Source organism: Haliotis rufescens, unplaced genomic scaffold, assembly GCF_023055435.1.
Source record: "Haliotis rufescens isolate VD_foot unplaced genomic scaffold, xgHalRufe1.0.p SCAF_6, whole genome shotgun sequence".
Taxonomy (NCBI): Eukaryota; Metazoa; Mollusca; class Gastropoda; order Lepetellida; family Haliotidae; genus Haliotis; species Haliotis rufescens.
In genome coordinates, this window is record NW_025964334.1 from 30,440,866 (window position 1) to 30,463,620 (window position 22,755).

The 22,755-nt window shown below is 40.3% G+C and overlaps 1 protein-coding gene across 1 annotated transcript in view; it reads right to left on the reverse strand.

The window, feature by feature from the left end:
- LOC124117772 (deubiquitinating protein VCPIP1-like) overlaps positions 1–22,623 on the reverse strand; it is a 34,493-nt gene extending 11,870 nt beyond the window's left edge. Inside the window, exons 1-8 of the mRNA XM_046479780.2 lie at positions 22,520–22,623; positions 19,990–20,883; positions 15,518–15,643; positions 5,616–5,746; positions 5,035–5,146; positions 3,734–3,943; positions 2,572–2,659; positions 313–456 (exon numbers count right to left, since the gene is read on the reverse strand). Coding sequence (XP_046335736.1) covers positions 313–456; positions 2,572–2,659; positions 3,734–3,943; positions 5,035–5,146; positions 5,616–5,746; positions 15,518–15,643; positions 19,990–20,836 — 1,658 coding nt within the window. The 5' untranslated portion in view covers positions 20,837–20,883; positions 22,520–22,623. The remainder of the gene's footprint in view (positions 1–312; positions 457–2,571; positions 2,660–3,733; positions 3,944–5,034; positions 5,147–5,615; positions 5,747–15,517; positions 15,644–19,989; positions 20,884–22,519) is intronic.
- Positions 22,624–22,755: the final 132 nt, after the last annotated feature.

Genomic DNA, 22,755 nt, shown 5'->3' on the forward strand with positions numbered 1-22,755 from the left:
AATATTTACTGATCTGCTTCATTCATCAAATTCATTCATAACTTGTCATCGTCGATTAATTTCAGCATTTTCAGCAAATCAGTATGTATATTTTGTGCATGCATAATGACCTCTTATCAACTTTTTGCAACAATTCTTCATGGAATAATCTGTTCTCGAAAATGCTTGAAAAAGATATTTTGTTTTATCCCCAAAGACAAATAATTCACAAGACATACTGGATGCTCTGAAAGACAAATATTGTGGGTAAAAAATCTTGGTTTGGCTTCTCCTTTTGGAGGAAACAATTATATTAACTTGTCTTTCACATACATTTCTGGAAAGTTATCATATTCCCTGCCATTCCAGTAGTGCTTGAACCCACACGTGCAGCGTGTGGAGGTGGACGGGGTGAGGGTGCGGTCGCCATTCTGGTACAGGATGCTGCTGTTTCCAGTCACCTGCCGGACCCGGTCTCTGTCAACAGATGCAATACACCAATGGAAGGTTTAAATACAGACTGCGGGGGATCATTAACAATTTCAGTTTCAGGTACATTCAATGTTGGCTTCACTGTACTTTGAGCACAGCTAGGGTTCTCCTCCCTGGGCTTAGCTATTTGGGTCATGTCTAGTATACAGGGTTTTACCTTAACTTACAAAAGTGGGGGTCCTGGGAACCTCCAATGATTAATATTAAGGGTCCTTGAAGGCTTGCAGGCAATATGAGGGTCCAGTAAAGTAAGGAAAATGTGTGTAGTGTACTGTACGTTTTGGTCATTATTTTAGAGTCTGGACTGAATAAATGATCAAGTGGATAGTTGGATGAAATGACCAACACCCATAACTGCTCTTGATGCACTGGAGGTATAATGAATAATAATGTGCGTCCCTCGGGACACAGTACATTCTATTTTTGCGTCCAATCTCAAAATTTGTCTGTACTGGACTAACATTTGTGCGTTGCGTAAAACCTTGAGCATATCTATATCCTGTTCTCCTCCAACCTTACATATGATACGTCAGTACTGCTCAAGCTGTATGCAACTCAAGAATAACACAGGCACCTACGCCATGGGTATGTGGGCCTTGAGTGGAAAGTGAAAGTGCCACCGGTACAAGCTGTTATAATATATGTTATGTATGCTGACAGTGGAACTTGACTATTTAGCTGTCCTCTAAGACAGATGGAGGACTCATGACAGTGTTTTGGGGGGATAAAAGGGAAATGTTGTGAGAACAAAAGATCTTGGATGTGGCTCCCCCCTTGTACTTGCATCTGTACCTTACACCCCATTAAAACACATCTGTGACGTCATTCCATTGTTTGAACGCTCCATTATTTTTCAGGAATGGAGAGTTGCTTGTCAATTGTACAATACCTTGAAGCAACATTTGAATTAATTTCCACTTGTAACAGACGGAACCATTTTTTAACACTTATTTACAAGTGAATATTTTTTTTATTCTTTTTCCGAAAACATGTGTCGCCAGCGGGGTTCGAACCCGCATCATTAGATTTGAAAACGGGTAATTGTCAATCTCAGCTACTGCGGCACATGAAGGCATGATATGAAATTAACTATTAAATGTTTTCATAATTTGGCATAATGCTTAAAAGCTCAAAATAATATGTATAAATTTTATGTTAGAGCAGGTTACCCACAACAATGTTCATATTTATAGCAGTTAGATAAACCTTTGACGAGAAAAAACAAATAAGGTAATATAAATATTCGCTTGTTCGTGCTCTATATTTCCTATTATACTCATCAGCATGTATTAACAATGTGCAAGCGATTGATAAATACTAGTTTAGGACCCAATGAAATTATGAAGAGCCGTGTACCATGCATTGTAAATGTCAGCTCGCGACGGAGCTTGGCGCACGTGCAACAGCGGCAGATAACGCATTCCTCGTGCATCACCCAAGGGCAACTCACGAAGTTAAAATACAGACAACAAAGAGTTCTGGTTTATTTTCCAAATATTTTCAACTACAGAATATTTTGTCAAAGTGTAAAAGTTGGGATGAGTTTTAAGTAGGGGAATATCCTTGTAACTCTCCATTCCTTAAAAATAATAGGCTTCGGCCCTTGCGGGGCCTCTGCTCCATTATTTTTAAGGAATGATAGAGTTACTCGGACATTACCCTCTACATAAAGTATTGTCACTCATCCATTGAGAAGTATCAGTGTTATGTAACATTACTGTCGGAAGAAGGTCTAGTTTGTAGACCCGAGGTACAATGTTGACAGACTTAGGGCCAGTAGATCCTGGCTGCAAAGGAACGTAATTCGGCACAGCGAGCTATGCCACCATAAATGATGGGACTCCTGTGCCCTTAGGAATATTCTGATATCTATCATGCTGCAAACAGCAATTGTAAGATTTAAAACGCATTCTGTGAATGATCTAGTCTGGACCACACACATCAATGGTTGACAGCACGACCAGGTTTCGATGACATCATCCAGGGCACACATTATAACCACTCAATCCCAATTTCAGTCATCCCTTTAGTCAAGTATGGGGTAAAGGGGATACTATCCCCACAGAATCTGGTGTCTGAAAATGTGACATGTCTACCTACCCTTGACAGAAAGCACACTTGGACAACTTGCTACTCTGCGAATCCAAAATCAGCTGGTCAATATTCTTATCATAGGAACAGACAGCACCTGGAAGTAGACACACAATGACATCATGAGACAGAGTGAGTGAGTTTTATTACCTACTAGGGCAAACATATCGGGGTTCATAAAAATCATATGTGCTCTAGGGACATATTACGTCACAAGACAACAATGTATTGTTTCCGTCATTTGGACAGCATTGTTGATGTCATTTGAATCTTATTGTGACATGAGGTCGGATTGACATTACACTAGAAACGACATCATAGCTGAAGATTGGTGACGTCATTCGACAAATTGTGGTTCCACTGCTGTTGTGACTTCTTGTTCTTGTAGGTAAACACTATAATTCGTCTCTGTATGTAGACATCTTGGGTAATAAATAAAACATAATATTCGTGTTCATGTCATACGATGTTTACGATGTTTACGACAGATACCCGTGTCGTAAACATAGCATGACATTAACATTCATATAACATCATCCACCAATCTTCATATCATATTAGTTCTTATTCATATTTTGTGCATTCAATATCCCACCAACGCATCAACAATCCCTGCTTTGTCTGAAAATGTGACTTTATCATTTAAAAGTATAATCCTGGATGAATTATCATTAGATGAGATCCTTGATAGTTAATTGGCCAGATTTAACATATACTGCCAAAGTACTTTGATTTTGTCACATTTCACATACAAAAAAAGGACAATGGATTCTACAAAGATTCATAAAGGGAAGTGAGAGAAATTGGTTTAACACTGTTTTTCAGTTATACCTCAATTTATGAGGAAAGCCCAACATGACAAAGAACATCTGATATTTATCTCTTTGGATTTATCTCAAAAGATTTTAAAAGATGGTACTTGTTGTTACCCTGTCTGGCGCTCAGCAATAAAGAGCTAAAACAAAGACTGGTCGGCTCAGACAGACAGACAGACAGATGTGAGACCCATGAGCACAGGTACAGTGCTGACAAATCTAGAAACATTATCAGATCAAATAGGGATTCAAACCCAGGATAACAGGTTTCTGGCTTGCTTAAGGATAGGCAACTTTTCACAGCTAATTTCAATGAAAGGGCCACAATTTTGTACAAGAACTATTGAGTACTGCACCTTGCATTGGGAAGGAGTACTTGGCATCATGGCGGAGCTCCCCATACCTCTGGAGCGCCAGATTGTACAGACTGCCTCCACGCTGGAACCACTCAGTTGGGATGCTGTATTCAGTGATGGCATCGCACATCAGGCAGCGGTATAGACGTCTCTCCTGGATGGCTTTCTGTGTTGCCAGGACGACAGTGTCACTCTTGACACCCACAATTCCTTTAGTAACAAAATGGAATTTAAAAGAGATCTTCTAAACTTCATGAGGACATTGCACTTAAACAGCATATACTTTATGCTACCACTTAATACACACTTATCATGTACAAAAGTTTGAGTTCTCTGATGATCATGAAAATTAAGGGGATAGACCTGCTACGACATACTTGACTGTTTGTACATGAACTGATGTATGTCTGCTACAACACACCTGACTGTTTGTACATGAACTGGTGTTCTTCTGCTACGACAAACCTGACTGTTTGTACATGAACTGATGTATGTCTGCTACGACAAACCTAACTGTTTGTACATGAACTGATGTACGTCTGCTACGACAAACCTGACTGTTTGTACATGAACTGGTGTTCATCTGTTACGACACACCTGACTGTTTGTACATGAGCTGATGTACCTCTGCTACGACAAACCTGACTGTTTGTACATGAACTGGTGTTTGTCTGCTACGACACATCTGACTGTTTGTACATGAACTGATATACGTCTGCTATGACACATCTGACTGTTTGTACATTAACTGGAGTTTGTCTGCTATGACACATCTGACTGCTTGTACATGAACTGATGTACGTCTGCTACGACACATCTGACTGTTTGTACATGAACTGTTGTGCGTCTGCTACGACATACCGGACTGTTTGAACATGAACTGGTGTTCGTCTGCTACGACAAACCTGACTGTTTGTACATGAACTGATGTACATCTGCTATGACAAACCTGACTGTTTGTACATGAACTGTTGTACGTCTGCTATGACACACCTGACTGTTTGAACATGAACTGGTGTTCGTCTGCTATGACAAACCTGACTGTTTGTACATGAACTGATGTATGTCTGCTATGACACACCTGACTGTTTGTACATGAGCTGTTGTTCGTCTGCTACGACATACCGGACTGTTTGTACATGAACTGGTGTACATCTGCTAGGACATACCCGACTCCTTGTACATGAACTGATGTACGTCTGCTACAACATTCCCAACTCCTTGTACATGAACTGGTGTAAGTCTGCTACAACATACATGACACCTTGTACATTAACTGGTGCATGTCTGCTACAACACACCTGATTGTTTGTACAGGAACTGATGTACGTCTGCTACGACACTGGGATGAACGCCATACTTCTCCTGGAACACATCCTCCATGGCGTGCACCAGCTTCTGAATATAGCGATCCTGTAGAGATACAGTGAATGTTCATTAATATGCCTTAATAAGTTCATTGTTCAAGTTTTGTAATCAAAGAGTGAATGTTAACATTTAAAATTGGGATAAGTTCTTATTTTTTAAATTTTGGATGTATTTTAACACTTGTAATTTATCAGTGAATTCAAAGCAATGCAGCAAAAATAAGCAGTAAAGTCTCTTCGATCCCATTCATTGTGTCCTGTCATCAGTGAAAAAAGTCACCTCTTCAAAACCAAAACAACTGGCAATAACGATAAACACATGAATGGAGAATCTTGCAATTCCAATTTGGAAATTTGTACTGACTTTTTCCTGCAAACTTACTTTGAGTAAGTCTAAATATATCCCTGCCAGTATTCTATTTCATCCAAACATTCCCAAGGGAACTGATAATAGTACATATAGTACTCCAATAATACTTCATGTAAAATCAGACCTGATATTTGATGTATTTTACCTGTAGAGATTTATCTCCTCCGATGCGACACATCCCTTGCTCATCAAATTCAATGTACTTGTCAATGTAGGTGTCTGGGATTCCCCAGGCTCGCTGGATCATGTAGCGTGGCAGTCTCGGCACTGGCTTGCCTGAACACAACATACATATTGCCAACTCAATATCAAAGTAATTACACATTGTAACACACCATCACTTGTGAAAATAACATGAATAACACCAATGAAAAAAATTAAAACACTTGTTTGATTGAATTTCACATCAGGATTCCAGATAACATTGTGAGCCATTGAGTATTTATTCAACCACGTGGGTATTTCATAGTTTCCTTTGGGCATTTAATATATCTTTACTCCCTCGGCCTAGTCAATGAACAGACATTTTTTAAAGAAATGTATTTTTTAGAGTAAAAATATCATTTATACTTATCCTGACTCATACTTATTGCTTATCTCTCTCTCTTCCGAATAGGTAGTGGAAACGTCCGGTGCCGTTCCCAAAGAACAGAGAAAACAGCTCACCCAAACGCACCCTCACTCTGCGCATGCGCACCGGAACCATGTGACCAAGCCCATTAACTCATCACTCTCTCTTATTTCCTACTTAATGGTCGGAACACATCAGTGGAAAGAGGGGAAGGCCGGGAGGGTACTCATTTGTATGAGTCAGGATAAGTATAAATGATATTTTTACTCTAAAAAATACATATTTTATCTTATCCTGACTCATACTTATTGCTTGAATCTCACAGTAGGTGGTGGGTTCCACCTGTATGTGTGATTAACGTCGATCTGTTCTAAAAAAACCATAGGAACGTTGTTAATCTTCTGTGTAAGTTCTTTATTTGGGGACCACCTTCCTTTTTTGTGAGCATCAAAATGGAAGTAAATCATATAGATTTGTGGATTTATAAGGTTTCTAAGATTAAAATCTTGTTCACCTTAAATGATTAAAGTGTTAAGAGAAGAGCAATAATCTTAACACAATCATTTCTCACTCATGGGCATGGACTCTCAGTCGTTGGTTATGGAACAGTAACCTGACGTCAACAAGTCTACGTGATATTGGGTGAGTGTGATCTTCTAATGTCGTCTGGTAGGATTCGTGAGTAGTTGTGCCACCACTAATGGTCCGAATTGGTGAATACCAGCTAAGTCTTCTGTAGCAAGGTCTCTGAGGTAGTGATTGGCGAAAACTGTATCTGATTTCCAGAAACAGCCTTCCATAATAGTTGTTATGGAGCAGTTGCTGTGAAGTGCCGAAGTTGAGGCTAAGGCTCTTACTTCGTGAGGGTTGGAGGCTGAAGGGGGGTCCAATACCACTGCTCTGTATGCTCTGAGAATAACAGCTCTCATCTAAAATGAGATAGTTGTTCTCGATACCTCTGTGTGTGTATTCCTTAATAAAGGAATAAATAGTCTCTTAAAACCTTGTCTTCTAGGTTTAGACTTTTGTAGGTATAATCTTAAGGCTCTGACTGGGCATAGTGATAAATCCTCTGTATCCTCTGCACCAAGGACGGAGGAAAGAGCCGGAACATGGAATTGTCTGTCTGGTTGGCCTGGTAACTGGTTCTTTGCAATAAAGTCCCATCTTAAGCCAAGGTGCGCTGATGAGTTGTTACCACTGTCAAATGTGATGCGATTGAAGTCTATCGCGTGGATTTCAGACATTCTGGCTGCCGTAGCTAATGCCAGAATAAATAGGGTTTTCTGCGTCAGGTGTTCAAAGTCGGCCTGTTGGAGCGGTTCGTATGCATCACTAGTTAGGTGTTGTAGCACTATATTTAGGTCCCATGCTGGGGCTCTAAATCTTTTCTGTTGGTCCTCAAGTCTGAAGGATCTGAGTAGGGCTATCAGCTCGGGAACTTTAGTAAGTTTTATCCCGTTAGCCATTGTCAGTACAGAACTGATAGCAGCCAAATAAGTGCTCAGTGTCAAACCTTTAAGATTCCTTGTACTTCGTAAGTGACATAGTAAATCTGCTACTTGTGGTATAGTAGCTTTGGCTGCAGAAAAACCCTTGGATGTTGCAAACTGGTCCAAACTTTTCCATTTATCCTCATAGAGATTCCTCGTTGATCTACCTGCTCTCAATGAATATCCTCTTTTAACGAGACTGCTCTTGATATGCTCCATATGTGAAGTTCGTATAGATCTGGTCTTGGATGGACCTGATTGGAGTGAGGATGTAGCAGTAGATTTGGCCAGATTAGAAGTTTTAATATTGGATTTCCTGCTAGTTCGATGAGATCTGGAAACCACGTTCTCGCCGGCCAGTAAGGCGCTACCAAAAGCAGTTGTAGGCTGCTTGTGTGTAGGATCTTTTGTAATATCTGTGGTATCACGGCTGGTGGAGGAAACGCATACGCGTTTAGTCCCTCTCATGATATTGACAGAGCATCGACTGACCAAGCTAGTGGGTCTGGCACTGGTGATACAAATGTTGCGAATAGGTCTATCTAATGGGCAACCTTTTTCTTTTATAGCCAGTTGGAATGCTTCTGGGTGTAGCTTCCATTCTGTCGGTGATGGTTTGGCTGGTCTGGTGAAGGCGTCTGCTAAGACATTTGCCACTGCTGGTATATGTCTTGTCTTTATTGTTAAGTTCAGATTGTCTACTAGCTCGTAAAGTTGAAATGTCAACTTCAGGAGGGTCAAGGTTTATATTGTATGCCACAGTTGAATTGTCTGTTCTGATCATCAGATGTTGGTTTCTTTACTGTGGGGCCCAGTGAAATAATGCACGGATTACTGCCTCACATTCCAGATAATTGATGTGGTAGAGCTCTTCTGCTTCTAACCATAGGCCTGCTGTTACTTCTCTGTTGAAGTGAGCTCCCCAGCCTTGAAGTGAGGCGTCCACGAATAGGTGGTTGTTGTAATACGGCTCGTTTAAACAAGTTCCTGCGCAAACGTTCGATTTCACTGTCCACCATAAGAGGTGTTTCCTCAATGTTTGTGGTAGTTGCAGTTTTAAATCCTGGTACTCTAGGTATGGATTTAGAAATCTCTGAATAGGGCGTAAGTGTAGTCAGCCTAGTATCACTTGCCATTCGTTGACTGAGATTTTCTTGTAAATTGCTGTTGGCAAACAAGTCTTGATTTTTATCCACCGATCTTCTGGTACCATTATCAGATTCTGATTGGTTAGAAATCTGATTCCCAGAAATTTGAGGTCCTGAGATGGTTGTAGATCAGACTTCTGAAAATGTATTAACCAACCCAGTTGTGTTAATAATTTCAGGGTGACATTTAGTTGTAGATCTGTTGATTGATGGGCTTATATCCCATCGTCTAGGTAAAAAGCACAACGAATTCCCTTGTTGTGAAAAAATGTCACAATTGGTTTGGTCACTCGTGTAATTAGCCACGGGGCCTTGGAAATTCCAAAGGGCAGGACCGCCCACTGGTAATGTTGTCCTTCAAAGAGGAAACGTAAATATTTCCTGAAAGTCCGTTTTATGGGAATGTGTAGGTAAGCATCCTGTAGATCGATGCTTCCGAGATAGTCGTGCTATCATTTGTTGAATCATTCTGAAATCCTCCGGTTTTGGGAGGTATTTCCTGTTGAATTTTCTCATGTTGTAAATCAAACGAAACTTTCCGTTTGAATTCTTTTTGAGAACCAAAAAGATCAGCGAATAGAAACCCGGCGTTAGTAATTCTGGATGAATTATCTCGACTGCGCCCTTGTTGAGACGTGAATTGATTGCTTCAGTTATCTTCGGCAACAATTCTTTCCGATAAGGTATTTTCGGTGGCTTGCGAGATAACGGGGATTTCTTGAGTAAAGTCGGCTCGTAGCCCTTTCTTAGAATTCGTCTCCTAGAATGTCCCAATTCATCCAATATCTTGCTAATCTTCCGCCATACTGGGGAATGTTGTACATGAACGGCTGTTGGGGGGAGTTCCCTGTCGTTCAAAAGCCCATTTTCGCTGGTAATATTGCGAGATCACCTCGATCTGCGGCCGCGGTCGGCATCACATGACGTGTCATGTGACTTGCGAAAAGCAGATGATTTCCCACCTCTGTAGTTGTACGAGCGTTTCTCTTTAGCTTTTTGAATGCCCGTCATACGGCTTTTGAATTGGGTTTTCTGCATGGATTGACGATACATAAAATTCATAGTCTGAACTGACTTGATCAGCATATGATCTTTGGAGTCTTAAAGCACTTCTTTGTTGATTTTGAGTATGTTACCATTAAAAATGGTTGGGGCCTCCCAGGGTTGTCTTAATAATTCTTTGGTATAGATATACCAATTAGAATTATTTATAAGACCTTGTCGCTGTAGTAGTGTTAAACCTGCCGACACTGAACTCATATGGTCAGAAAAAATTTCTTGATTTTTCTTTTGATTGACGAGAGCTGAAAGTAGCATTCTTTCGCGGTCGTTCTGAGGCTCATAGCACGTGACATCGCTTGTCCAAAGAATGCATGTCTTTCATGAGTGAGTAATCTTCATCAATCTCCGGTGAGCGAAGAAATTGCGACATGGCGTGCATGGGGAATTTCTTAGAATTAAAGCTCGGTATTTGAAGTCCTTGTGATTTCGTGGCTTTCGCAAAAGAAACATTAAGATTTTCTGCAATGTTAGAGATTGGTTTTATCGGTGGGATGGTTAGTGTGTCTATATCGTCCCCTTTGATACAGTATGTATCAGTGGGAGAAGAATTTGTTGACGGTGATAATATCGGCAGTCTATCTGTAATCCACGCCATTAATTCATGATCCTCATAAATTGAAGGGTAATTTTTTTTCCGATGTGTCCTCATTTTGAGGGGGCTCGAACATATCCTCCTCTCGCAGCAGATAGGAGGCGTTAGGATTCGGAGCCGTTAATGAAGGCCGTAAATTACGACTTGTTGTGTGATATTTGCTATCACATCTGTATTAATAGCAGGCGTTAGCAAAGTACCTTGTGTAAAAAAGGTAGGCTGCGTGAAGGTAGTTGGCAGTGTAAACGTTGAAGGCTGCACGAAGGCGGGAGCCTGCGTGAACGCTGGCGTCTTTGTATACTATTGTTGATTAATAGCCTGCGCGCAGGCTGACGCCTGTGCGAAGGTAGAGGATAACGTAATTGTTGTGTTGGGCTGCGCGAAGGCGGGAGCCTGCGTGAACGCTGGCGTCTGTGTATACTATTGTTGATTAATAGCCTGCGCGCAGGCTGACGCCTGTGCGAAGGTAGAGGATTACGTAATTGTTGTGTTGGGCTGCGCGAAGGCGGGAGCCTGTGTGCAGGCTATTAATCAACAATAGTATACACAGACGCCAGCGTTCACGCAGGCTCCCGCCTTCGCGCAGCCCAACACAACAATTACGCTGACGCCTGTGCGTAGGTAGAGGATTACGTAATTGTTATGTTGGGCTGCGCAAAGGCGGCAGCCTGCGTGAACGCTGGCGTCTGTCTAACTATTGTTGATTAATAGCCTGCGCGCAGGCTGATGCCTGTGCGAAGGTAGAGGATTACGTAATTGTTGTGTTGGGCTGAGCGAAGGCGGGAGCCTGCGTGAACGCTGGCGTCTGTGTATACTATTGTTGATTAATAGCCTGCGCGAAGGTAGAGGATTGCGTAATTGTTGTGTTGGGCTGCGCGAAGGCCGGTATCTGTGCGAAGGTCTGAGGCTGATTGAGGCATATATCGGTTGTATTTGTAGCCGAATTGGATGACACTTGCGGACGTAATTGTCTGCGCGCAGGCTTTCTTCTGGCTAGAAGAAACAGCTGATTTGCTTGAAACCCCCTTCATGACTGCGGATGAAGTCTGTGGTTTTGTCGGGAAGACGGCTTCAAAGTAGATGATGCAGCACTCTTTTTCTCAGCTAGTTGTTGTAGATTGATAGCCTTACTGAAGCGTTCAGTAGGTTTATTCTTAGACCCTCTAGACTTCTTACTGGTAGACGAGGAAGGAAGATGGGGGGTGACTGCATCACATTCAGCGGGATAATTTGAATAATATCAAATCGAATTCCTCTGATGAAGGGCAGGGCGTATTCTCGCCTCTTCTTACTTTTAGCCGTCTCTGTGGATAATAACGAGCGTGATGACTCACGTCGTTTCCGATCCATCTTTTTCCTCAGCACTGCAAAAAGATAATTACTAAATTCTTCCTTCCCCAAAGGGGCGCAGAATTTGCATCTATTCTCTGCAGTGCAGTTCTGTACTGTGCCGCTGGTACAGGTTGGATGAGGGTCCGAATCTGAAAAACGTAATTTACATCGGTTACATATTTTCATGATCTCCTATAGGGGCTGCATTTGAGTCCAAATTACGAAAAATTCTAATGCCAAATATATAAAATAATCGTTAGATATGATGTATAGAATATCACAGAAGATAATCCAAGCAAAACATTTTGTTAAAAAGGGTGAATTTTTATGGAAAGCTTGGATTATGATGCACAGAAAAAAAATTCCAGCTGCCAAGATGGCGCGAAAAAGAGAGAGTGATGAGTTAATGGGCTTGATCACATGGTTCCGGTGCGCATGCGCAGAGTGAGGGTGCGTTTGGGTGAGCTGTTTTCTCTGTTCTTTAGGAACAGCACAGGACGTTTCCACTACCTATTCGGAAGAGAGAGAGATAAGCAATAAGTATGAGTCAGGATAAGATAAAATAATTCTGTTTAAAATACGGTGCAATTTTAACCAATTGTTCAACCAATTGTTCAACCAATTGTCCAACCAATTATTCAACCAATTAGTTCTAATCTTCCAATCAGATTGTTATGGTAATCTTTTTTGACACAAAACCATTGTGAGTAGACTTGAGTAAAAACATTGTGGCACTTCCTGAAATCAAAAAGTGCAAATTAAGGGAATCAAAACCACTTGACATGACTCACAATATCCTAACTGTGAAATAACAAGCTTGAGGAGAAAGTGGCACTTTGCTGTTTCTGTCAAGTGTACAGACTGAATAGTGATTGTTGCTTTGTTTAATAAGGTACATGTAGACTTGTGACAGAATTAGTCAGAATAGATATTAATCATTGCTGGTGAAATACATTTCAATTTGTCATCATTTACACATGTTGTGTTCTTAATTTCTTGTGTATGTAATCGTATTGCCATATACATGTATCTATAATTAGTCAAATCTAAATATTTTTTACATTTGTATACTGATCCTGCATTACTCCCCAAAGCATTCACTGCTTGCCTTACGACAACAAAAAGATGGTCTTGGGTGAAGAAATAAAGATGTTTCACATTCCACTCCTGCTTTTTGCATGGACCATGGCCGCTGTCGTGTCACCTTGATGACAAGTGACCTTCCTCACATCATAGCCTGTCGCCCAAGCTTAAGAAACGAACTTTTTGAGGTTTCTGAAGCTAAAGTGGGGAGGCAAGTCTGCGACGGGTGGGTCCTTAAATGTAGTAATGCAGGATAAGTATACAAATGTAAAAAATATTTAGATTTTACTACATTTTTTACTCATCCTGCATTACTCCTAATTCATCGGTATCGGATGGTTTGGAGGCGGTAACCTTCAGAAAGTCCAAAACCTCAATAATTCACCCCCCAAAACAATGACACATGTTGGTCAATAACGGTGGATGAAAACTCGTAGTGACCGCACCGGACACAAGAGAAGTTCACCCTCATCTTCGATTCCCACAATCGTCGATATTGTTGGGATGGTGAAGGAATGATCAGGTGGTTCTGGTAGTTGATGTTTTGCTATAAAATCCCAGCACAACCCGAGATGTACGGCTCTGTGCGTACCATGCTCAAAATGGACCTTGGTGATGTCAGTTGCATGTAGCTTGCTCACACATGCCGCCATGGCTAAGGCCAAGAGAAAAATTGTTTTCTTGGTGAGTTCTCATAAAAGGAGGATGCACAGGGGGGCTCGAAGGGGGGCCCTGGCAAACTCCAAATTACCACGTTAAAGTCCCAAGCAGGAGGGATAGTAGCTCAACAAACCACCCTCACGCAGGCCACCAGGGCACGACCAAAGTCAGAGCAAGATTTCTTGTCTCCTTGATCTTTTGTATCACCTTGGGAAGTAGAAGCGTACGCTTTTAGCCCTTCCCAAGGGATGCTGAATGCATCCACCGCCCAAGCCTGCGTATGCGGTAACGAGGAGATATGCGTCATAAGTTGGTGGCTTTGGCTTGTAGAAAACAGGTCGATGTTTGGATGCCTGAACTTCTGAAGCAGTAACTGAAATGCTTCTGTCTGAAGTTTCCACTCGGTGAGAGCCACCCTGTCTGGGTGCGATAATGCATCGGCCAGTATGTTCTGACATCCGGGGATATGCTGAACTATGAATTGTAGTTCCAGACGATCCACTAGATGGAAGAAACTGAAAGTCTGTTGAAGAAGGGAGGGGAGTGCGTTGTTCCCTGATTGTGAAGGCACCACACCACAGTTCTGTTGTCTGTGGATATTGCGAGTTGGATGGACTGTAGCTGATTCTGCCAATGAGAAATGGCCAGAATTAACGCTTCCAACTCCAGATTGTTTATGTGCCATTTTTTATGAGGGCCGGACCATAGCCCTGAGGCTGTCTGGCCTTGCAGGTGAGCACCCCACCCCTGAAGGGAGGCATCTATGAACAGGTGTAGTTTCGGGGTTAACCCGGATAAAGAGACTCCTCCTAAGACGTTTGACTCTTCAATCCTCTAATTGAGGTAAGGCCTAGGACGACCGGTAGAGTAATGGCCTTGAGTGGATCCTGACACCTGAAGTAAGGGTTCAGGAATTGTTGAATTGGACGCATTTGTAATCGGCCTTTGCTGGTTAAGTCCTGCGCTGAAGTTGATAACCCTAGCAACACTTGCCATAGGTGAAGGGTGCATGGTTGGTGTAGTGCAGGTGATAAGAGGCGTAAAATCTTTAGCCATCTGTCCCTCGGTACTGTCTGAAACAGGCCTCCTATGAACTGGACTATGTACGACACGAAATGTTCCTCAGGTGTAGAAACAGTTTTTGGCTTCATTATTTGTGTAAATAGCCATGGGGCCACTGAAATGCCCAATGGGAGAACTGCCCATTGGTAGTGAACTCCATAGAACTGTAACCTGAGGAAACTGCAGCTTGAGGGATGGATAGGTATATGCAGGTAGGCAGCCTGCAAGTCTAGACTGATCAAGGAATCGAACACATTGATGCTGGTTCTGAGCAGTCTCAACGTTGTGAGGCAGAAGTAAGGTTGACGCTTCAGATAACATACGTTGAACATGGAGATTGTGGACCATTCTCATCTTTTCTGAGTCGTTCTTGAGTTAACTGACTTTAAAAGTCCAGTTTTTGCCCTTGCCGAACTAGGCTGGTATTATGGAGTTACATTTTGGCCGGACTAACAAGTCTATGCATAGTCCAATCAAAATCGCGCTCCGAAATCGAAATCCGGTTCGTAATCTGTCATGCAGATTTCGGTCGATTGCGGGATTTGCAAAGCATGTGCACCGCTAACTCGTTGTGAACAAATATTTTCTACATCTTTTCATGTTTTTAATCAAGGTGCTCACGTGATTTGATGCACTTCGCGATGTAAGACTCATTTTATCACAATATATGGATCTTGATTATCGATCAGATCGTCTTGACTGGGCGCCACAGTTTTGTGATACGAGAGGTGGAATCTGATTGGTCCATAGGAGAGGCATAGAAGGGACATAATTCGTAATAGCCACTGGTGGCGCTACGATCGAGCCCAGGAATTCAAGCCTAGTTCGGCAAGGGTGGAAACTGGACTTTTAAAGTCAGTTAACTCTCATGCCTCGGGAAGATGGGAGAATGGCATCTGACATCATAAATTTGAGAGAAATATAATTTGGCCCGTTTGTTGACAGAGAGAGTAGAGAAATAAAAAGTGTGTATTATTACATATATAAACAAATTGGGACATGGATAAATCCAAATGATTAAAACATTTCTATTTAGTTTCTTACCTCTGATGCCTACGAGAGGGATGAAGTGGTTTCTCCCGCTGCTGCTCCAGGCAATGCACAGAGGCTTATTGAGCACACCATCCTTCTTACAGTCCTCGGGATCCACCATCACGGGGAGGAACACCCCTGTGTCAGGAGAAGTCAACTAGCATGAGTAAGTGGGTCAAAACGGTTTAATTATTATATAATATCATATCATGAATTTTTATAGCACACCTAACTGCTCAAAAGGCGCTTGGACAATAATATTTCTTATAATTTCCAGTAAATGGATCGGTGTGCACATTTTAAAATTTTAATTTTCATCTCCCTGGGAAATGTGCAACCAAAGCAGTCTGTTTGGCAATAACAGTCACATTACAACCTCATCCTACTGAGTATTCATTCATTGTTTGGTGAACAGAGGCATATTTCAAAAAGTCACTTGCCCATGGAGACATGAGTAAAGGGGCTCTCACACTTTGCTGAGTTGCATCCCGAGTATGGACCTGAGCTGACTCGGGGGTACTCGTATGGAGCTCATAGCGAAGTCGTACTAAACTCAGGGTAACTTGGGGTAACTCGGGATACCTCGTACTGATCTACGAGAGTTTTGGAACTGCTCAAAACACTCCGGCTGCCAGCCAACTCCTAACAAACTCATAACACACTCATCCTACTCGTAGTACCCTCGTGGCAACCTCGTGGTGCTCATACAGAACTCGTATGAGGATCATCTGCAAAATTTATTGCCGACTTGACCGAGTCTAATACGAGCTATACGAGCCTCTATGTTAAATCATGTGACAAATTCCTGCCAAATTATTTAGCAGCTCGTAGCCACCTCGTACCAAAGTCGTACCAAACTCGAGTTAGGCTCGGGAGAGCTCAGAAACCACATCGGCAAAGTGCGAGAGCTGCTTAACATTTAATTCAGTGTAAGGGAGGACCAAAAGCCTTGAAAGTAATGAAACTTTCAAGAGTCAAGCTACTGAACGCTATCACCCATTCAACTACTCTCTGTGACTGACGTTGCTTAACTTCACCTGATTTGTGATCTGTGCTCTGTACACAGGACCATATGCCACCACATACTGCATCCAGAACTATTACACTGAGGCATGTACCATGACACGGTCAAGGTATTTTAACATTTATTTTAACCTTGACTAATATTATAGTGATAATGTAAAATTAAACATTAAGGCCTCTTATTTTATATTGGTCCTGTTATCAGTCAAATACAAGTCAAAATGGCCATGACGTTAGATATAACTATTTTAACATAAATAGGGAAATATATAATTCACTTCTGCATGTTCTGGGGAATTTTGACTTTACGTTTGCTTCAGACTAGAGCCAGGTCTAGATCATGTAGATAACTCCAGTATTTTGAGCTACAAATTTGAGAGACATTACAACTAATTTCAAATCTAAAAATGCCATCTGTGTTAATTTACACTTCAACCTAATTAAACAACAATAGTAAACAAGAACAACAACCAACATATCTCCCCATATTGGTCCATGTTACCTGAAACACAACTATTTTTTTCTTGGCGTAGGTTTGAGCTCTTACAAGAATACTTAGGTCTAGTGCCTTTTTCACAAAGCAATATTAGTATTATGACTATAATAAAATTAATTAAAGTATGGGAGAACAAGAGTCATAACATTATCAGTGTTTTCATTCTCCTGCATATATTCTATATGACCCGCCAAAAAAGATACTTCACTATTTTCCCTTCAAAGGGTCCTCTCGTGAGCGCGCATAACTTTATGATATAAACACATCGCGAACAAAGTCAAGGACATAGTAAGGGAAGTTATTCTAAATGCGTGTTCAAGTCTGATGTTAAGTAACCAAGGACTTATATACAATATCAAGCTATTAGTATTTAGATGATGAAATCTTTTTTTTTATCTATCTAGATCCATAATTCTTTTCAAAATTTAAAAGTGACACTAATTTTTGTTCGCAAAGGGAGATAATTTAGCAATTGTCAAGTCATGTTGTCTCATGGAACACGCCACAAATTAACGTGAACATAATATTATGTAGCCATTTTCTATCCTTTTAGATTAAGTAGAGCTAATAAACTGATTTGTCTGATTTCATTCAAATCTGGCTGAGGAGCGAAATACTTTGTAATGTGTCAAATCTGTTCCAGAACGTAGTTCAATGATGTTTGGCTTGTCGGACAGAATTGCTGAGGATCATTTACTAGTATTTGTCCGTTGACCCTATACGTTACAACGATTTTATTGTCTCAAGTATATCTATATTTTTTTAAACATAAAACGGGAAGATGTAGACTTAAATAATAAAAAGACCAAAATATTTTAAAACCGGTTTATTGAAAGCAAAGATTATTGTGTTGAAAATGTGTATTTTATATTGATCAGTAAATTTCATTCAATAAACTTTTTTTCTGCGAACATATATTGGAAAGTGAATTTTGGACAATGGGCAATCTATGCTACATTTTGACGATAACCCGAACGAGCATGGGAACCCATTTTTTTATTTGATTTGTCGATACGAAAATCTATGCTTAACTTTTGCTGTCAAACTTTTAGTAAATTGTTATATTTAATGTAATACATCTATATGCCGTTAATCACCTGTTTTTAAAGAATGCAATTGTTCAACAGACAGTTTTTAATCACTTCTTATCAAATATTTGTCTTTCAATAGGATATAGATAAGATAGGTATTGAATTTAAAATGAAACAAATTACAATTACTTTTGCAAGAAAAATATTAAATATTGTATACAAATATTTGATCACATGTATTTCTTTGTTAAGTCAATAAATACTACACTGTATAGTTAAAATGCAATTATTAAATCCACCCGTCCCACATGATTTTAGATGTAAAAACTTATACGAAACCTTTATGGTTTTTTTTACATGTGTAGATTGATATAATTGTATAAAATGCGAAAATAAAGAGTAAAGCATTGACACAAATGCGATCCAGAAAATATAACAGCGGAACTTTTGCGCTTTATGAAAACTGTAATATTGAGCAAGGTGTCCCGGGCGAATACAAAGGGAAACCACTCTCAACTAGAGTTTGAACTAAGATTAGCTCCCCCTGAGCTATCAATAAGGTCACGGTCATTACTCTAGCCTGCCGACACCTTCCGTTTTTATCCTTCCCAAATTATCGAAAAGGTATGTTGTTTCACACTTCTTCAGCATGGACTCAGATAGAAATATATTGTAAGCTATCGACTCCACAGTTATGTGGATCGCTGTCGCGACTAAGAACATTTTTGACGTGAAATCCTTATGCGTTCTTCGTGTTTTCGAAGTGTCAATTTGAATCACTCAGTTTTACAAAATGAAATGTCAATGTTTGAGTGAGTGAGTGAGTGAGTGAGTGAGTGAGTGAGTGAGTGTGAGTGAGTGAGTGAGTGAGTGAGTGAGTGAGTGAGTGAGTGAGTGAGTGAGTGAGTGAGTTGGGTTTAACGCCGCTTTTAAAATTATTCCAGTTATATCACGGCGTGTCAGCTTTATGAGGGAGGAGAGCCCGAAGTGATGCAGGTCTCAGACGTTTACCACTTCGGTGAAACCCACAAGCACGGATATGGTGCTGACTAACTTAGAAACATAATCGGGGCGAACCGGGATTCGAACCCACAATCATAGGTTTCTTGCATGCCGAGGGACGCATCTCTACACAGGGAATCGCAGCGCCTTAGACGACTGGGCTACCCGTGCCCCCTGATGAGACAGAGGACCATAACCTATGATTTACCTTTGGTTAATTGATTGAAAGTAAAAATATTGCCATTGTTATATTATAAATATAATATATGAGTGACTTTCATTATGTGTTATGTTTTGATTTCATTTCACAAGTGTTTCCCATTGCTTCTACATTGTTTTTGTTGTCTCAGTATGGACAAGTTTATCTTATACCACAGGTGAAACAGGTCAGTCCTGTTCACTCATGCATCACTTTCTGAGCATCAGACCATATCATTTCATGATTTTACTGTAGGCACAATGGGACTGTAGGCATTGGGAAGTGAGTCAGCTTAATGTGGGAGGAAAGCCCGAAGTGATGCAGGTCTCAGACGTTTACCACTTCGGTGAAACCCACGAGCACGGGTATGGTGCTGACTAACTTAGAAACATAATCGGGGCGAACCGGGATTCGAACCCACAATCATAGGTTTCTGGCGTGCCGAGGGACGCATCTCTACACAGGGAATGGCAGCGCCTTAGACGACTGGGCCACCCGTGCCCCCGCACATTGTGAGGACACTGTTAAGGTATCTTCAACAGGCTCAATGTGCATCAATACATATAGTAGTAAATAGAAATAGCTACACCAATGATAATACGCAGAAACATCAGATTTCTTTTTCAAATGTTTAATATGGATTATTGATGGCTCTTTCCAGCTATGATAAAAAATATTAAGCGTGTTTAGGTCGCATGGTTACCTGAAACAATTACATTTCAACCATACTTACCACAATAATCTCCAGAGCTTTGCATTCCTTCAATGGAATCAATGAGAATGATTGGTCTCTTCAGGACATTTGCAAGTCCAAATATATGGATGTTTCGGAGGCCAAGAGGTTCACTGTCCGGTGGAATAAAATCTGGGTGACATTCATTGATAATATCTGACCATTCGTCTTTATCAATAAAGTCTTGAAACAGGTTTTTATATTTGGATAAATTCATCTGAAAATTATGCTGGAGGTTGACTCGAAGAGGATGCCAGAAGAGCTCCCTACCAACCAGAGCTCTTGACACTGCATGCACCAAACAATGCCCGTCACCATCTGCATGGATTGGAATGAGATATTCCTGGTTATCATTGACCTCTTGGACGATGTTCAGGGTTTCTCTAAGATAGAGTTTACTTCCCGAACGGTCACATCCGTATCCCATAACCGACAAATGTTCCGGATCAATCAGAAAGGCACGATCCCCTAAAACAGCACAGTCAAATTCGTTCTGCAACAACTTAGCTTTACCAGTCTGTTTATCCATGCCGTAATTGGTCAGAATTGGTGAAAGAAGTTTGCACACATAATTTGACAAGCCTAAAACCTTGATATTTTCAGGACCTTTGTGAGGTTTGACATTGCCAAGAAGAACATTTTTCAGTAGATTATGCAGGGCAATGTTGGTATTGGTGACTTCCTCAACATTCTGAAGTGAAGCTTTGTCGTGGCGCTGTCCGCAACTTGTACATTCGATGCTTTTGTCGAATGCTGGGAAGTACAGTTTGGCTTGGCATTCTTCATCCGGGCAAGTTCCAGTCAGCACCTTGTACTGGTCAGCACTCTTGGCTTTTGTACGGGACATTGTTGCTCAACAGATTAGGTCCAAGTTTCCGCAATCATTACAGATTCCTAAAACCAAAGTTTAATATTTTTAAACACACCCAAGAAAATGCAGAGCCAATCGAACTTTGTCAGGGACTTTGACTCACTTTATCATGTTTATCCAGAAATAAAGTTGACATAGAGAAACTGAAAACAGCAATGTTTACAGATCTTAAACACAGGGCATACTGCTTTTGGAGAGTACCCCAAATTGTCCCTGCTACACACATGTTCATACTTTAATCAGACAATATGTATGTTATTCAAATACCATTTTTTAAAGATATAAAATGAACTTTAAACATGTTAAATAACGATTTGAAAATGAAATCAGACAACATAGTGAGGTTTCAATAAGAGATACACAATAAGATCAATGAAAACTTTATGCTTGATATGTATGGTGTGCATGGTATGTTAACATTATCTGTGTCATGTGTCTGTCATCAAAGGAAATAAAAAGTAAATTTGAAAACATACAACTTTATGGAGAACAACTTCTGGTTCATTGCATGCACCAAAGTTTTGATGTAGATTCTTACACCATTATCAAGCTTAATAACATACAAGAATCTGCATCCAAACGTCACAATAAGCAAGTTGTTATCCATAAAGTTGAAAGTTTTCTTATTTCCTTACCAACTTCTAGTATGCCAATCAAACAGTTAAGTACATGTTTAGAACATTGATTCATAGATTATCGGAGTGACAATGAGTTTTGCTATTTATTATGCATTTAGTGATGAAATTCTTAAATTAGGCCATTGGGCTCACATTCCAAGACTTTATTAAAAATATCTCAGTTTATCACGTTTATAGTATAAAGTGAAGTAGGTTTAAAACTATGGTTCTTGCACATGTGGAGGAGTTCATTTGCAGATATTATTTGTTGATCATTTCCCCACAGTGGTGATTACAGACTGTAGGTGGTATGTTTGCTCCATGGCATGAAGTAGCACTTGTATTGGCAACACAAAAAACACACAAAAACATCATGCTGTAGATAAACCCTTTACAAATCAACCGCAAATGCCAAACCTTAATAAGGACCTGAAGCAATATTGCACTGAATACATAGAACATCCTGTTTATGGCCTAGAAGTGCAACCACAAAAATAAACATTCGAATCTGCATGTGTTTCAAGGCTATGCAGTAGCTACCATAACTAACATATCTTAATGAGTCATTCTTGCTGTGTCTCTTAGCACTGATCTTATTTTTAATAAAAATGATTTCCAGTACCATCTACTTTCTTAAATGAAACAAACTGTAAACAAGCTTGCAAATATTTATGCTTCCTCTGTCAGGAATGTAGACCTACTTCAGATATAGACATGCATTTTATAATCTAAAAAAATATTAATCTTTGATCCTGTTTGTTAACTGAATACGTATACCAAATAACTAATAGTATCAATCATTTATGACTGAATTTTAGTGTTGCTGTAGTGCTATAGAAACTCTTAATCGGTTAGGGAAATAAGTTAGTAAGGGGGTCTATCAATATACTAGGGGTGGGTATCAAAATTCCAAGTAATTTCATTTTCACGAGGAAACAAATTATTATATCTTATTCAGGACTGACAACTGGAGCTAATTAGAATAGTGGCGTGTATTCGAAGTAGACATGCGATATGTTTATGAGAAAAAATAATTACAAACGTTTATATTCCACGGTGTGATGTCGCAAATACTGCTAAATCCAGCTTTCGATTTCCATTCACTGATAGAATACCCATGTTTGTCTCTCAGCTGTGTTTACATCGTTTACTTTGTAACGCGCAATTTGATTTGTTAAAATTAGTTAGATTCTAAGATGTTAAATAAGAATAGAAATGTATTGATGTGCTGAAAGTTTACTAGCGAGAATATTTCTCTCCCTACAATTTATTCGATCA